The 12,424-nt window shown below is 33.1% G+C and overlaps 1 protein-coding gene across 1 annotated transcript; it reads left to right on the top strand.

Moving 5' to 3' along the window:
* Nucleotides 1–845: 845 nt before the first annotated feature.
* Nucleotides 846–8,749, top strand: LOC136814641 (shaker-related potassium channel tsha2-like). The gene is made up of 2 exons (XM_067071092.1): nucleotides 846–907; nucleotides 7,016–8,749. Exon 2 carries the CDS (start codon nucleotides 7,073–7,075, stop codon nucleotides 8,591–8,593), a length of 1,521 nt encoding a protein of 506 aa, XP_066927193.1. The 5' UTR covers nucleotides 846–907; nucleotides 7,016–7,072; the 3' UTR covers nucleotides 8,594–8,749.
* Nucleotides 8,750–12,424: the final 3,675 nt, after the last annotated feature.

Here is a 12,424-nt window from a genome sequence, read left to right as displayed (position 1 = left end):
ATCTTTTTGCTCTGTTTACTGTAGAGGATAAAATAATTTAAGGTCTAGAATTGAATGTCTAGAATACACGTTTTTTATAAGAACATCTAAAATTTTTGGAGCCTTGGGATGTTCTTAACTTTTTTTTGAATTTTAGGCCTATAAATGTTCTTAACATGTTCTTAATTTGACTATTTTGCAAGTATTTTAGTCCATTTTCCTAAGAAATTGGGTGTTTTAGAGTTCACAATGCCTGGATATGTTCTTAACTTGTTCTTAAAATTTTGGGCATCGAAGCCTTGTATTCTTAGATGGTTTGTTCTTATAAAAAACATCTATTCCTGATCATCATTATGAAATGTTTATGAAATGTAAATTTATGTAAGGTTACAATCACTCTGGTTTGGCCTCACTGGCTTTATTGAGGGAAAAGGAAAAAAATAACTAAGCAATTTTAAATCCTATTGTCCTATTACAAAAAAGGAAAAAAGAAGAACAGTGTAGCTAGCATCGATTTTGGAGGCAGCTGTATTTGTTACAAAAATCGAAGAAATATTTATTTTGCGACCCAAAAGAAGAGTTGATAATTAAGGTAAGAGAGCTAACACTAAAAAAGATGGAAAATTTAATATAACAAAACTTGTTAATAAATATTTTGAAACAATCAAAATTCTTTTAAATGTTATGTTTTTGAAATTCTCTTTTATGGAAAATCTGTCTTTATTATTTTGGACCCAAAAATAACAAGTTATCACTAAGATAAGGAGGTTAGTTAAAACATTGAAGTTACATGTTTGTAAGATTTTACTTTATTTAAGAGAATTCCGTTTGTTTTTACTTTTTTCCTTTTACTTTTTAGAGAAATGAAAAGACAAAAAAATCACTGCATTTTATCAGTTGGTGACCAGTTTGTTTTGGCTTATTAAATGTAAGTAAATGAATTCTTACTACTATGGTGCTTAATCGCCAAGAATTTAGTTTACGCACGGCAATCGTGGTTGAAAGTTTTTTGGGATGGAACGAAAGGTATTTTTTGTTGTGTTTGAACTTTTTGAAATGCTGACTCATATTGACCCTGTACTTGTTACTTTACCAAACTTCGTCAATTTTGTTAAATAATAGTATGTAATGTAAAATTGTTTTTTTTGTAATTTATAGAGCGTTGACTAGATGGTTCCTGTCAATTATCTTTTCTTGGAAATATTCATTACCAGATAACTGGTAAATTACTATTTCACACCCCCTTCTCATTCAGCCACCGGGACTCCTTCCCACTGGAAAGATTTCATCCCCTGTTGAAAATTATACCCTATATTTTGTCCCCACTGAAAATAAAACAAACAAATCCTCGCAAAATTTTACATCCCAACTAAATTTTCTGGCTCAAAAACAATGGAATTCAAAACCCCCTGACATACAAAACATGGGATTATCAATCCCCATTGAGTTTTGGTCTGTTGTTTTACCCCCACGGGTTGAAAAAAAAATCCACCGGGTCAATGAAAAGGAGATGTTATTTAATTTTGATTTCTAAAGTTACAACGAAATTTTTCTTACTCCATTACTCTATCATTATCCGAAACTTCTATTTCTGTCAACTTGTTTGTTTGAATAAAGATAGTCGAGAACCCTGGAAAACAAAACCTAAAACTTTGAAAATGAACCAAATGAGATATACTGAGAATATGGATGACCTAAACTTATTTTAAGAATTTATACTGGCTATCTTAGCAGGGGTAGATATAAGTTTTAGGAAAGATTTTTGTCTATAATTAATTTCTAACGTCTTAAAAATATAAAGGAGTGCGAAAATTTGTTTTTTTTCTCCAAGATGGGAAGTTTGCCCTCCCTCTTTTAAAATGAAGTGTTTTTAGAATAGATTGGTGTATAATATGATGGACTATTAAAGTTGTCGGGAATATTTAAATTAGAAAATGTTATTTCGTATTTCAACATATTTATTTCTTGCAGGTTAGTGTAGAAAGTATTTTTGTGAAGAAGTATAGAACGTTCTTATGTTATTTTTTTGTTCTTTAAAATTTCCACCATATTGAATAATTAGCTTGTATCAAACTTAAACGAAAATTTCAGTCAACATAGGGAATCATTTTCAACTTTTTGACGTAGTTTGATACAGGCTAAAGACATATGATTGAATAGGAACTGCTAGAGTAACAGCAGATTTGAAAGTCGAGGTTCAATTGATGGTTAGTTGTTTCAAGTTGATGAAAGTTTTGATGGTTAACTTCGAAATGACTTTCCTTCCTTTAAAAAACGTATTGTGGTTTGAAGGATACTGACCTTAAAACTTTTCCTTATTGAGGCTCAATAGACCAATATCTCATTTTGAGGGATATGAAACAATAATAAAAGAGACACAGATTTTGTATAGTTCATTTTGGTGAGACTTGTTCGAGCTAGTGGTAATTCTACATCCTTCATTCCAACGTGAATTCGAAGTTTAGCCTGAAAACTCGTTTTATAAATAAACACCCATGTTTCTTTGCCCGGGTTGAAATTTTTCTTTTAGTCTTTTAGTCACTTGGGAAAGTTTGGAGTGTATTTTTTATAAGGATACGAGGCTCTAAGTAAATTGGGCAAAACCTAATATAGCCTGGGAATCCATGCTATAATTTCTTCTTTGATAAACTGATGGCGAAATGTATAGCATGGTACGGGCTGAGAGTTTGAATTTCTCAGATTCTAATAACGGTTGAAAACATAGCCAATCAAATTTTGTTATTCTTTTACTGGTCACACTTTCTTAGAGAAAGCGCAACTTTCGAAATTTGGTTTTTATTTTAGTAAGTGAGGACAGCGCTAAATTCGAATTTCCCACTGTAAAAAATGTGAGTCCAATATTGGACTCACAGCTCGAAACCGTCTTGTGTACATCAAATTATAAAAAAAACACACGACGGGTCTCCTGTCTAAACCTAATAACAAACTAAATTCAGTTTTAGTTTCATGTTTCGGAAATGGCTAGGAATGCTTTTCACCTTAAGTAATTTTAATATTCAATGAACAGTTATTTTTCTTTTCGTAATTTCATTCAGACTCTTGAGTATTCTTAATTGGGATCCTTGTTCTAACGCGCATTTCAAAATCACAAATAATTTTCCTTTAGCCTTCACGACCAGATTAAGGTCACCAATCTTTTTGTATGGAAAATCTTCAGTGATCAAATATTCCTTATGCTCGGCTTTTGGCTTTTGTTCTTTTGACTGCCTCTTTTAAATAAATACGAGTACAAAAAATTCGTCGAAATAGGTCACGTAAAGCTCTTTTTACTTAGACCAACTTTATAATAGTTTTTCATTGCTCAGGATTGTGAGATATTTTGGTACGTTCTACAGGGAATTTTGAACATTTTGATCTAAACAGTCTCAGACAATTCTAGATTATTGCTTATTTTATTGTATTGTCGAGAGAACTGGCATAGACCAGTACAATAGAAAAAGTAAAGAGGAAAAGTAGTTGTACACGTTTTTTTATAAAAACATCCAAAAAGCCTTCGGATGTTCCTAACTTAAGTTTTAAGCCCTAAAATGCTTTTAACTTGTTCTCAACAATTTGGCCATCGAAGCCTTACGTTTTTATATAGTTTGTTCTTATAAAAAACGTGTAATTATTTAGCACTTATCAGTTTTTGAATCAGAAGATTGGTGAAGAGTACACGCCAGTTTTAATACGCGTTTGTTTTTTATAAGAACCAGTAAATTTTGAACCTCAGATTGTTCTTAAATTTCAATTGTTCCGAACTATAGAGCTATTGTTCTGATATCCAAATCTGAGGCTGGTGTTCTTATAAAAATGTTCTTATAAAAAAAAGCGTGTAGAACAATTTTTTAAGAACAGCGTAGCTCAAAAACGACGAAAAATGAGAACAATTTGTACAAACTTAACGCTTGGATGTCTGAACATTAAGACTCGTCTTATCTGAAGCCTAAAATACCGCACTTGAATGAAGGAATAGGTTATGAAGAGACATTTACATCACTTTTATATTTTTGCTGATGAAATTAATACAATCATGTGCGATATATACAGTGAACCAAAGGACTGGGTTCGAGTTTGAGTTTGAAGTACCAAAAGATTAGAAAAGTAGAAAGTCGTACTTTTTAAAGGCGTGGAGGTTTTCCCCATCTGGTTAGTGTCTCAAGGAAACGAAAAGAGAAAAAAAAATTGACAAAAATAACAATCAGGGGTTTAAAATAACAAGTCAATGGGTACTGTTCATTTCAGCTCATAAGCCTGTATTATTATGAACTTCTTTTTCATTTTTGACATAAAGAAACTTCCTAGTTGACTGAGCAGAATTCTTCTTAGATACAGCAAAAAGAAAATGAATTTTTAATTTTGCACCCTGTGTGCCTTTCTTAACAATATGTTTTTGGGATGTTTCATATTTTATAACACAATCTTTCGTCGTTGACACTTTGTTGATACGGTTATTATACGTTGCTAGGGGACAAAATATCTTATTAACCTGTTCTTCTTTAAAATGACAATATTTTGTGATTTTTTTGGTGATGTGATTGTTTTTGGATTTTCTTTTGGAGAAGACTTTCCTGGAAGTGAATTTTGTTATTTGTTATTGTTTTGTTTTGATGAACTCAGTTTCTTTGATACTTCGGATGTTCTTAACTTTTTGAGTTTTAAGCCTAAAAGTGTTCTTAACATGTTCTTATTTTCACCATAGTGTGAGTTTTTTTTTTCCATTTTCTTAAGAAATCAGGTATTTTGAAGCCCACAAAGCTTTATTAAAATGTTCTTAATTTGTGCTCAATATTTTGGCATCTAAGCCTTACGTTCAAAATAAAAATTTATAAAAACGTGTACGTGATTGAGCATCTGCTATAAATTTAGATTCACATTCCTTGTAATGCCCTGTCATTCTAATCTCATCGAAATTCTTGCTTAAATCTAAAATAATTTTCTGATCTTGAAGGAGAAATCCCTCATTAGCACATAAACCTCCACATAGAGACATTTTTCGGCAAATGGTTTTTCCTTCAAGTTCAAGACATCTATTCCCACAGGTGACACACAACGTTGTTTCAACATTCATCTAATGTTCATAAACGTCCATATAATGTTAGATAAACATACAAACTTAACGTTGTGGATCATCTCCGTACACGCTTTTTTTTATAAGAATGGTGTTTTTTCATTTCATCATGGATATTCTAAACTTTTTTGGGAAAATCATCTTAAAATATTCTTAGGGTATTTTCTTAGGTTAGGGTCGAAATTCAAACAAAATTTAACAAGAAATACACACCTGAAGCAAAAAATGGCATTTTTGTGAAAATTTTGAGGTTTACTGGAAGGAAAACTGGCAATTTACAGTTAAAATTGCTCTGTAAATGGCATTCTTAGATTTTGTTGCCTAATTCCATGATGGTAATATTCTTACGATATTCTTAATTCTTTGGCCATTTTCATCATGGACATTCTTATAAAGTGTATTCTTTAAAAAAAAGCGTATAGGCAGACAAGGGCTACTCATAACTTTTGGACTTCAAATCGCTGAAAATGACTGAAACTCGGTAGTGGTGGATGCGCCGGAGGATCCGGAACTCGCTAAATTTTGTTAAGATTGGTTGCTCCTCAAATTGGCTATGCCTTTATCTAGTCAAAATCTTACCGAAATGGGCTTCCTAATTTCTATTTTCCACTACTTTTGTGGGTCACTATGATGAGAGAATTTTTAAAATATATGTCCAAAGTTGATCTAAGTAGTCAAAAAATACACAAACTTACTTTCTATAAATTTGTATTTTAAGAGATAATATTTCTAAGGGTTTTAGGGCTTAAGAGCTTTTTTAAAAGCCTTGTTTTTTTAAGCTAAAATGTGAAAATGATGCTATCAATTAATCTTTTTCCCTTTTCTCCTTCCAATTGACTTTTTCTTAAAGCCCTTTGAAATAAAGCCATTTATCAAACGGCGAAGGTATTAGACTTGCTTTAAGAGAATTTCTGAAAACTTTCCTGTTTTTAGTGACACTCTATGACCATAAATTTTTTTTTTCATAAACATCTGGGGTTTTATTTCACTGATTTTCACAATAAGAAAAAAATATATATTGAAAAAGGGGGGAATTATTTTAAAAAAATCTTTGAAGAATTTTAATCAGCGTCAAATGAGTAATACTTCATCTATATTTTAAACCATTTAAAAAAGTGAGAAAATGGCTGAAGTCACATACTAAAACTAAGGTTGAATGTGCCTTAAAACCGTAGTAACCTTCGTGGACGGTTCTTAAACGTAAAGTTTTATCAATTCTAAAAAAAAAGATCGCTTGATCGGGTCATGAGAGCAAAGACTTTGTTATAAATAATCTACAATTTTACATAGCAACTGTAAGAAATCTAGACAACATTTTGTAGTGCGATAATCAAGGTAGCCTGTATCAGCCTGTATTCTTCGCTGACTGAAAAGATAACGTGAAGTTCGACCTACGGCAAGGTTTTTTTTCAAAATATAAAAAACGCCCGTGGCGGCGGGGTGGTACAGGCTATAATCATCAAGGGAACCATCTCAATAACGCACTGTGTGAAGCTTTTGTTCTCATAACACATATCATTATTCGATGATTTTTAAAAACGGGAAATTTTTGTTTTCATTTCATTTTCAATGTTATGTCTACGAAACACTGTTAAACTTCATTGAAATTCTTTATCGTCATTTTAAAATGAACTTGGGTTAGCTTGGTAATATTCGAAAGTTTTTTGTGAATATTAGTTTAGAATATTTGATTTCAGATTAGTGCGGAATCTGTATTAAAATTTGAATTGAATTCACTCTTTTCACAAGTGGTGATTGTAGAGAAAAAAAAGATTTGTCTTTTTACTTGATTGAAGTCTGTATTTAAAATTTTTTGGAAGATTTTACGTCAGATTAAATTTACTGAGGCACTGGTGGGTTGTAGGTGAAGTTGAACACACTCTTGTGGCAAAATCCTTGTGATCAGTGTTTTAGATCTTAAGATATTCAAATACTTATTACAGTTTTCCTTATCTATTTTCACAGGTTAAAATATAACAACCACGTCTACGTGAAGGTTTCAACTTTTTAACGTGATACGCAATGTTCTTACGTACCGTTGCTGCTAACGGGAATCGCCGTAAATCGCTTGCCAATACTGAAAGCCATGGATCAGGACGTCGTGGTTCGGCCGCCGCTGAAATGGAACGCCGTAAATCATCTCTCAATAACGTCGTCAACACATCACGTTATGATCGTCGCCAGTCAGCCATTGAAGGTCGATACCTCCTCAACAGAACTGACACTCAACTCTTCAATATCCCTGAATCATTAAGCCCCAGTCTTCAAAACATCCAACGCCGGTCATTATCGGTAGAATCCGGTAGTCAAACTAAAGACCAAGTATATGATATCCCCGATTGGTCACCTTATTCAAGAACATCAAGTTTATCCCGACCAACTTCATACCAGCCTTTAGTACGAGTCACATTTCGTCTGCGCGGGCAACAGCCATTTGAAACGTTTGAAAGCACTTTGGAACGATTCCCTGATACCTTACTCGGTGACAAACTCAAAAGAGAGCAATACTTTGACCATAAATTGAATTGTTACATTATAAATCGATGTCAGCATTCCTTCAGTGCTGTATTATTCTATTACCAATCTGATGGCATTCTCTCCAGACCTCTTGATATTGATCGAGAAAATTTCATTAAGGAACTTGAGTTTTACGAAATTGAAGAATGTATAGATGCCAGACATAGACAAGAACAGAAAATGGTTGAAGACAGTAACAGAAGTAAATTATCACCTCAAGGAAAAGCACGTCAATTCATATGGAAGATACTGGAATATCAAGAACGCACATTGTTAGCCAAATTCTGTTTTTATTTCTATCTTATGACTTCGATATTAGCTATCGTCATATTCTGCGCTGAAACTGAACCACAATTTAAATCTAAAACATTTTGGGATCCACTTGAAACGGCTGTTAATGTACTTTTCACTATCGAATATATTTTGAGACTATACTCAGCTCCGAGTATTAAAGGATTTATATTCTCAGCTTTTGGAGTTGTCGATTTGTTCGCCATTGTACCATTTTATTGCAATGTCTTTATACGCCTTGCCGGTAACAAAGCTGTAACATCGCTATCGATCTTAACGTTACTACGTGTGTTACGCGTCTTCAAATTAACGCGGTGCAATGAAGGTTTACGAATCTTGATGATGACGATTTACGAAAGTCTTCATCATTTACGATCGCTTTTCGTCTGCATCGGTATCACAAGTCTGTTTTTCGCTACTTTACTATTCTTCATCGAATCAGATATTCTACAAATATCGGAAACAAATAATTTCGCGAGTATCCCGGATTCTTTTTGGTATACGGTCATCACCGCAACTGCGGTCGGGTATGGCGATATGTACCCGAAAACTTCGTACGGGAAACTTGTTGGTTCTGTTTTAGCGTCGGTTGGTTTGTTATTGTTTTGTTTACCAACCCCAATGTTGGTCAATAAGTTTGTAGAATGTTATTACATTCGAATGACGTTAACGAAAGAAATTGACCCACAGCGAAAGGCAGTCATAAAACGCATGAGAGAGACTTTCATGGAGTGAAGGAAAAATCAGTCCCTTGGTTTATACTTTTTGTTGACTTTGATAGCGCTCACAAAAACATTCTTAGAGTTGTATTACTATTATTAGCAAACATATAAAAATAGTGTAATTTACTCTTGGCTACGAGATCGAAAGTATAAGAAAGAATAAACTTGAGAAATACTTCAGAAGTCTCAAATTGGCACAACTTCTACTGTACATAACTGTTCAAACGTGTACATTTTTCATTTGACAATAGTTCTATTTATACTGAGACGATTAATTTGTCATAGACGAACAATTTAGAAAATGAGCATCATGGAGGAGTGTACTTTCCATTCATGTTTCAATAAATAGGATCTCCTCCACAGCTCACACTTTACAAACTACTCGTCTCAGACGATTTTTCCGTCTCAGTAGAAATGAAACTATTGACTTATAGTCGACGACGAATATCTTTTCTGACAATTTTTTATTGTGAATAAATTTTAAGTACATTAAGTTCATACACGTACCCTTTTTTCTTGTTGATCATCAGTTCTTATTTTGCCATTCCAGGATTCGATTTAGCTAATTTTCAGCCCCTTCCATACTAGTTTTTCAAAACTATTTTTTCCAGCTTTTCTAAAACTTAGTTACATTTAATGCCTTTAATAAGTCTTCTTTTATTCCATTTGACATCTAGCTGAACAATTTCAGCACAAATGTTTACTGTAACTACAGGGATTGAGGGAGGGTAATCGGAAAGAATGTGTACCAGAGTGTATCTCACGTTTATTGCTTCGTAGTACACTCTGTGCGCATTGTCTGCTTGATAAAAAAATTCATTCCCGTACGGAGACCTCTACGATGAAGTATGATTCATAGAGAGTTGTCTCCCCTCTCTCGCCAACACTCGGTTAGTTTGAAAAATCTCAAATGAGAAAAGACAATGACAACAGACCCTCTACGGCAATGAATTTTTGAAACCAGTCGTACTGGGTTTGTGTACAGACAAAATCAATCAATCAACGAAGAAGAATCTTGCATACCAGTTATTACATTATGATGAAGTTACAACGAAAAAAAAAACTTCCTGGCATAAGAAAGTATTTCAATTCATAATGTATAATAAAACTCGTCGAAAACAAACTTTAAACACACCCTTCTCACAGACTTGGTAGGATTTTTTCAGCCATCCGGGATAAAAATAATGGACTGAAACTCAATGGGGATTGATATTCTCATATTTTTTTACCGTGAAAAGCACAGGTCAAAGTCATATATTGACGCTGTGCCGACGAATCGAGATTCTATTCATCGTGCAATCAACGAAGACAAAAGTAACCATGACGACCATCCAAGATCTTGGATGAGGTTCAAAGTTGATATTTTTATTCCCGTCGTTGAAAACAACACTAAAGTCTATTCACGATAAGTGTGCACTCTTTTTTCATTTACTTATAACTTTTGAAGGAATTCTTCAATCTTTATAAATTTGGTATCAATGGAAAGATATTAGTTAGTGGAACAGTTTGAAATAAAAAAATCTTTAAATTAATTCAAAAAATGAAGATGAAAATGAAGAAGAAAAAAATGAAGATCTTGTACAAACGTGCTATAACTATCATTTCTCAAAAAAAAACATTCAGTCAAAAGATATCAAACAAAGTTATAAGCGAATTGACGTCTAAAAACGCTATTTTCTGCTGTTTTCTGCTGTTTTTTGGGGTCAATCACTTATTAACTTTGTATCATAACTTTGTATTGAATAAATATTCTAGTGAAATTTCTTCACAGTGATGACTTCTTAAGATCAAAGAATCTCTCCAGTGAAAATGAAAGTTATAGCACTTTTCTACAAGATCTTCATTTTTTTCTTCTTCATTTTCATCTTCATTTTTAGAATTCTTTTGAAGATTTTTTTATTTCAAATTGTTCCACTCACAAATATCTCTCTAACGATACTAAATTTATAAAGATTGAAGAATTCCTTCAAAAGTTATAGGTAAAAGAAAAAAGAGTGCACACTTATCGTGAACAGACTTTAGAAAATATCGTCAATGCTTTTTAAAAAGAGTCAGTGATAGCGTGATAGAGAATCACAACATAAAGTCTGTCTATTATTTCGATTCAATTAAAAGTGACATTTCCATAATTAACAGTTTACTCATTACTGTTATACATTTGGGGATCATATAAAAGATTTCTTTCGAAAGAAACTCACTTCGATTACACTTGGAGGTTTCTTGGGAATTCGTAAATAGTAAATTGCATCCTGATACAGACTGCTAAACATTAATAAGGTAATATTTGCTCTTCATCTTTGATTCTTTCTACAGTGATGAGATTGACACATGCGCAATAAAATTTCTTTATTGGTCTTCAGAGGTTAATATATTCTTTGAAAACTTAACCTCTGATACTCAGGGTAATATTTCAATTATTTTGTGTTAAGTCAGAAAATCCAGGGGATGGGGAAATAGCAAATACTTTGCAGTTTGGATTGGTTTATTTGATTATTCTTACTGGGACATAATTTGCAGGGTAATTTTCCAACGGGGACGATAACTTGGCTAATCTTTTTTAGTGGGAAGGGTTCCCAGTTGGTCTGTGAGAAGGGGTGTCTTTTAACTGTTTTTATCAACACTACAAATCAAAGGTTTATATCTATTCCCACTGTTGGAATCTGCTTAAAACCCATGGACCATGCATAGTTCGTTTGTAAAATTGCAATAAATTCAAGGACGTTCAAAAAATTACTTAGTTTTAATCTTAGGAGGAGACCCTTTATGACCTCACTATCAGCTCGGATATGAGATATTCATGCACGTACTTCCACCCACGGAAGTGTAACAAAACATGACATGACGAAACATTCCATCATGACTGACCGACCTATTGATATATGATAAGCCTATATGGGTTGGAAGAATTTTCAGTTTTGCCCACGGGGGTCCAATGCCCAATACACGCCATGGGATAACCCAGGTGAGAAATCCAGGTGGCCCAGAAGCTTAAAATATTCTTATCTTATTACCATAAGGAACAAGAAAAAACCCCAAGAAAGTTAGTCCACCAAATGGATAAGATACTTCCCGGCTCGTACCTGTCTATCTACCTAAACTTTTGCTGTTCATTTTTGAAAATGACAAGAAAGCCTAAGCGGCCCAGCAGTGTTGGCAGTAGTTTGTACACAAACCCGATATCTACGGCTAATTTCAAAATTCATTGCCGTAGAGGGTCTGTTGTCATTGTCTACTACGCTACGATAATCGTGAGATACACTCTGGTACAGAGTATGCAACAGAGTATGTTGGTATTGTCAACATATTTTTTCGTTGCAGAGTCGCAATACAAAATTACAGGAGTAAATTTTTTGATGTATTGAATCGAGTTGCGCGAGCAATAAAAATTTAATCACTTTAACATTTTGAGATAAGTACCTCTTACTAGTTGAGAAAGAAAGATTTTACCATATCAGTTGGACATTAATTGTATGTGAGGGTGAAAAGAGGGTGTTTATATATGGATCCAACAATAGTATTAAAGTCTGTCTCGAAATAATTTGCAGCTGGAGAAAAAAATGGCTGTAACTTTTGATAGAATTCGAATCAAGTTGCGGTTTTGTGCTCGTTAAAAAGATATTCGTGAGTGGAATATTATCAAGTAAAAAAATTGAGAAAAAAAAGGAAAATGAAAATGAAAAATGAAGAACAAAAAAATCAACTTCTTGTAGAAATGTGGTATAATTATCATTTTCACAGGAGTGATTCTTCAATCTTAGATCATTATCACTGTCAAAAAAATTTTCAAAAATATTCATTCAATCAAAAGATATCAAACAAAATTTATTGCTGGTTGACTCTATAA

This window comes from Clytia hemisphaerica, unplaced genomic scaffold, assembly GCF_902728285.1.
Source record: "Clytia hemisphaerica strain Z4C2 unplaced genomic scaffold, Clytia hemisphaerica genome assembly, whole genome shotgun sequence".
In the NCBI taxonomy this organism is placed as follows: domain Eukaryota; kingdom Metazoa; phylum Cnidaria; class Hydrozoa; order Leptothecata; family Clytiidae; genus Clytia; species Clytia hemisphaerica.
The sequence above is the reverse complement of the archived record's forward strand: the minus strand, read 5'-3'. Positions and strand labels throughout refer to the sequence as shown.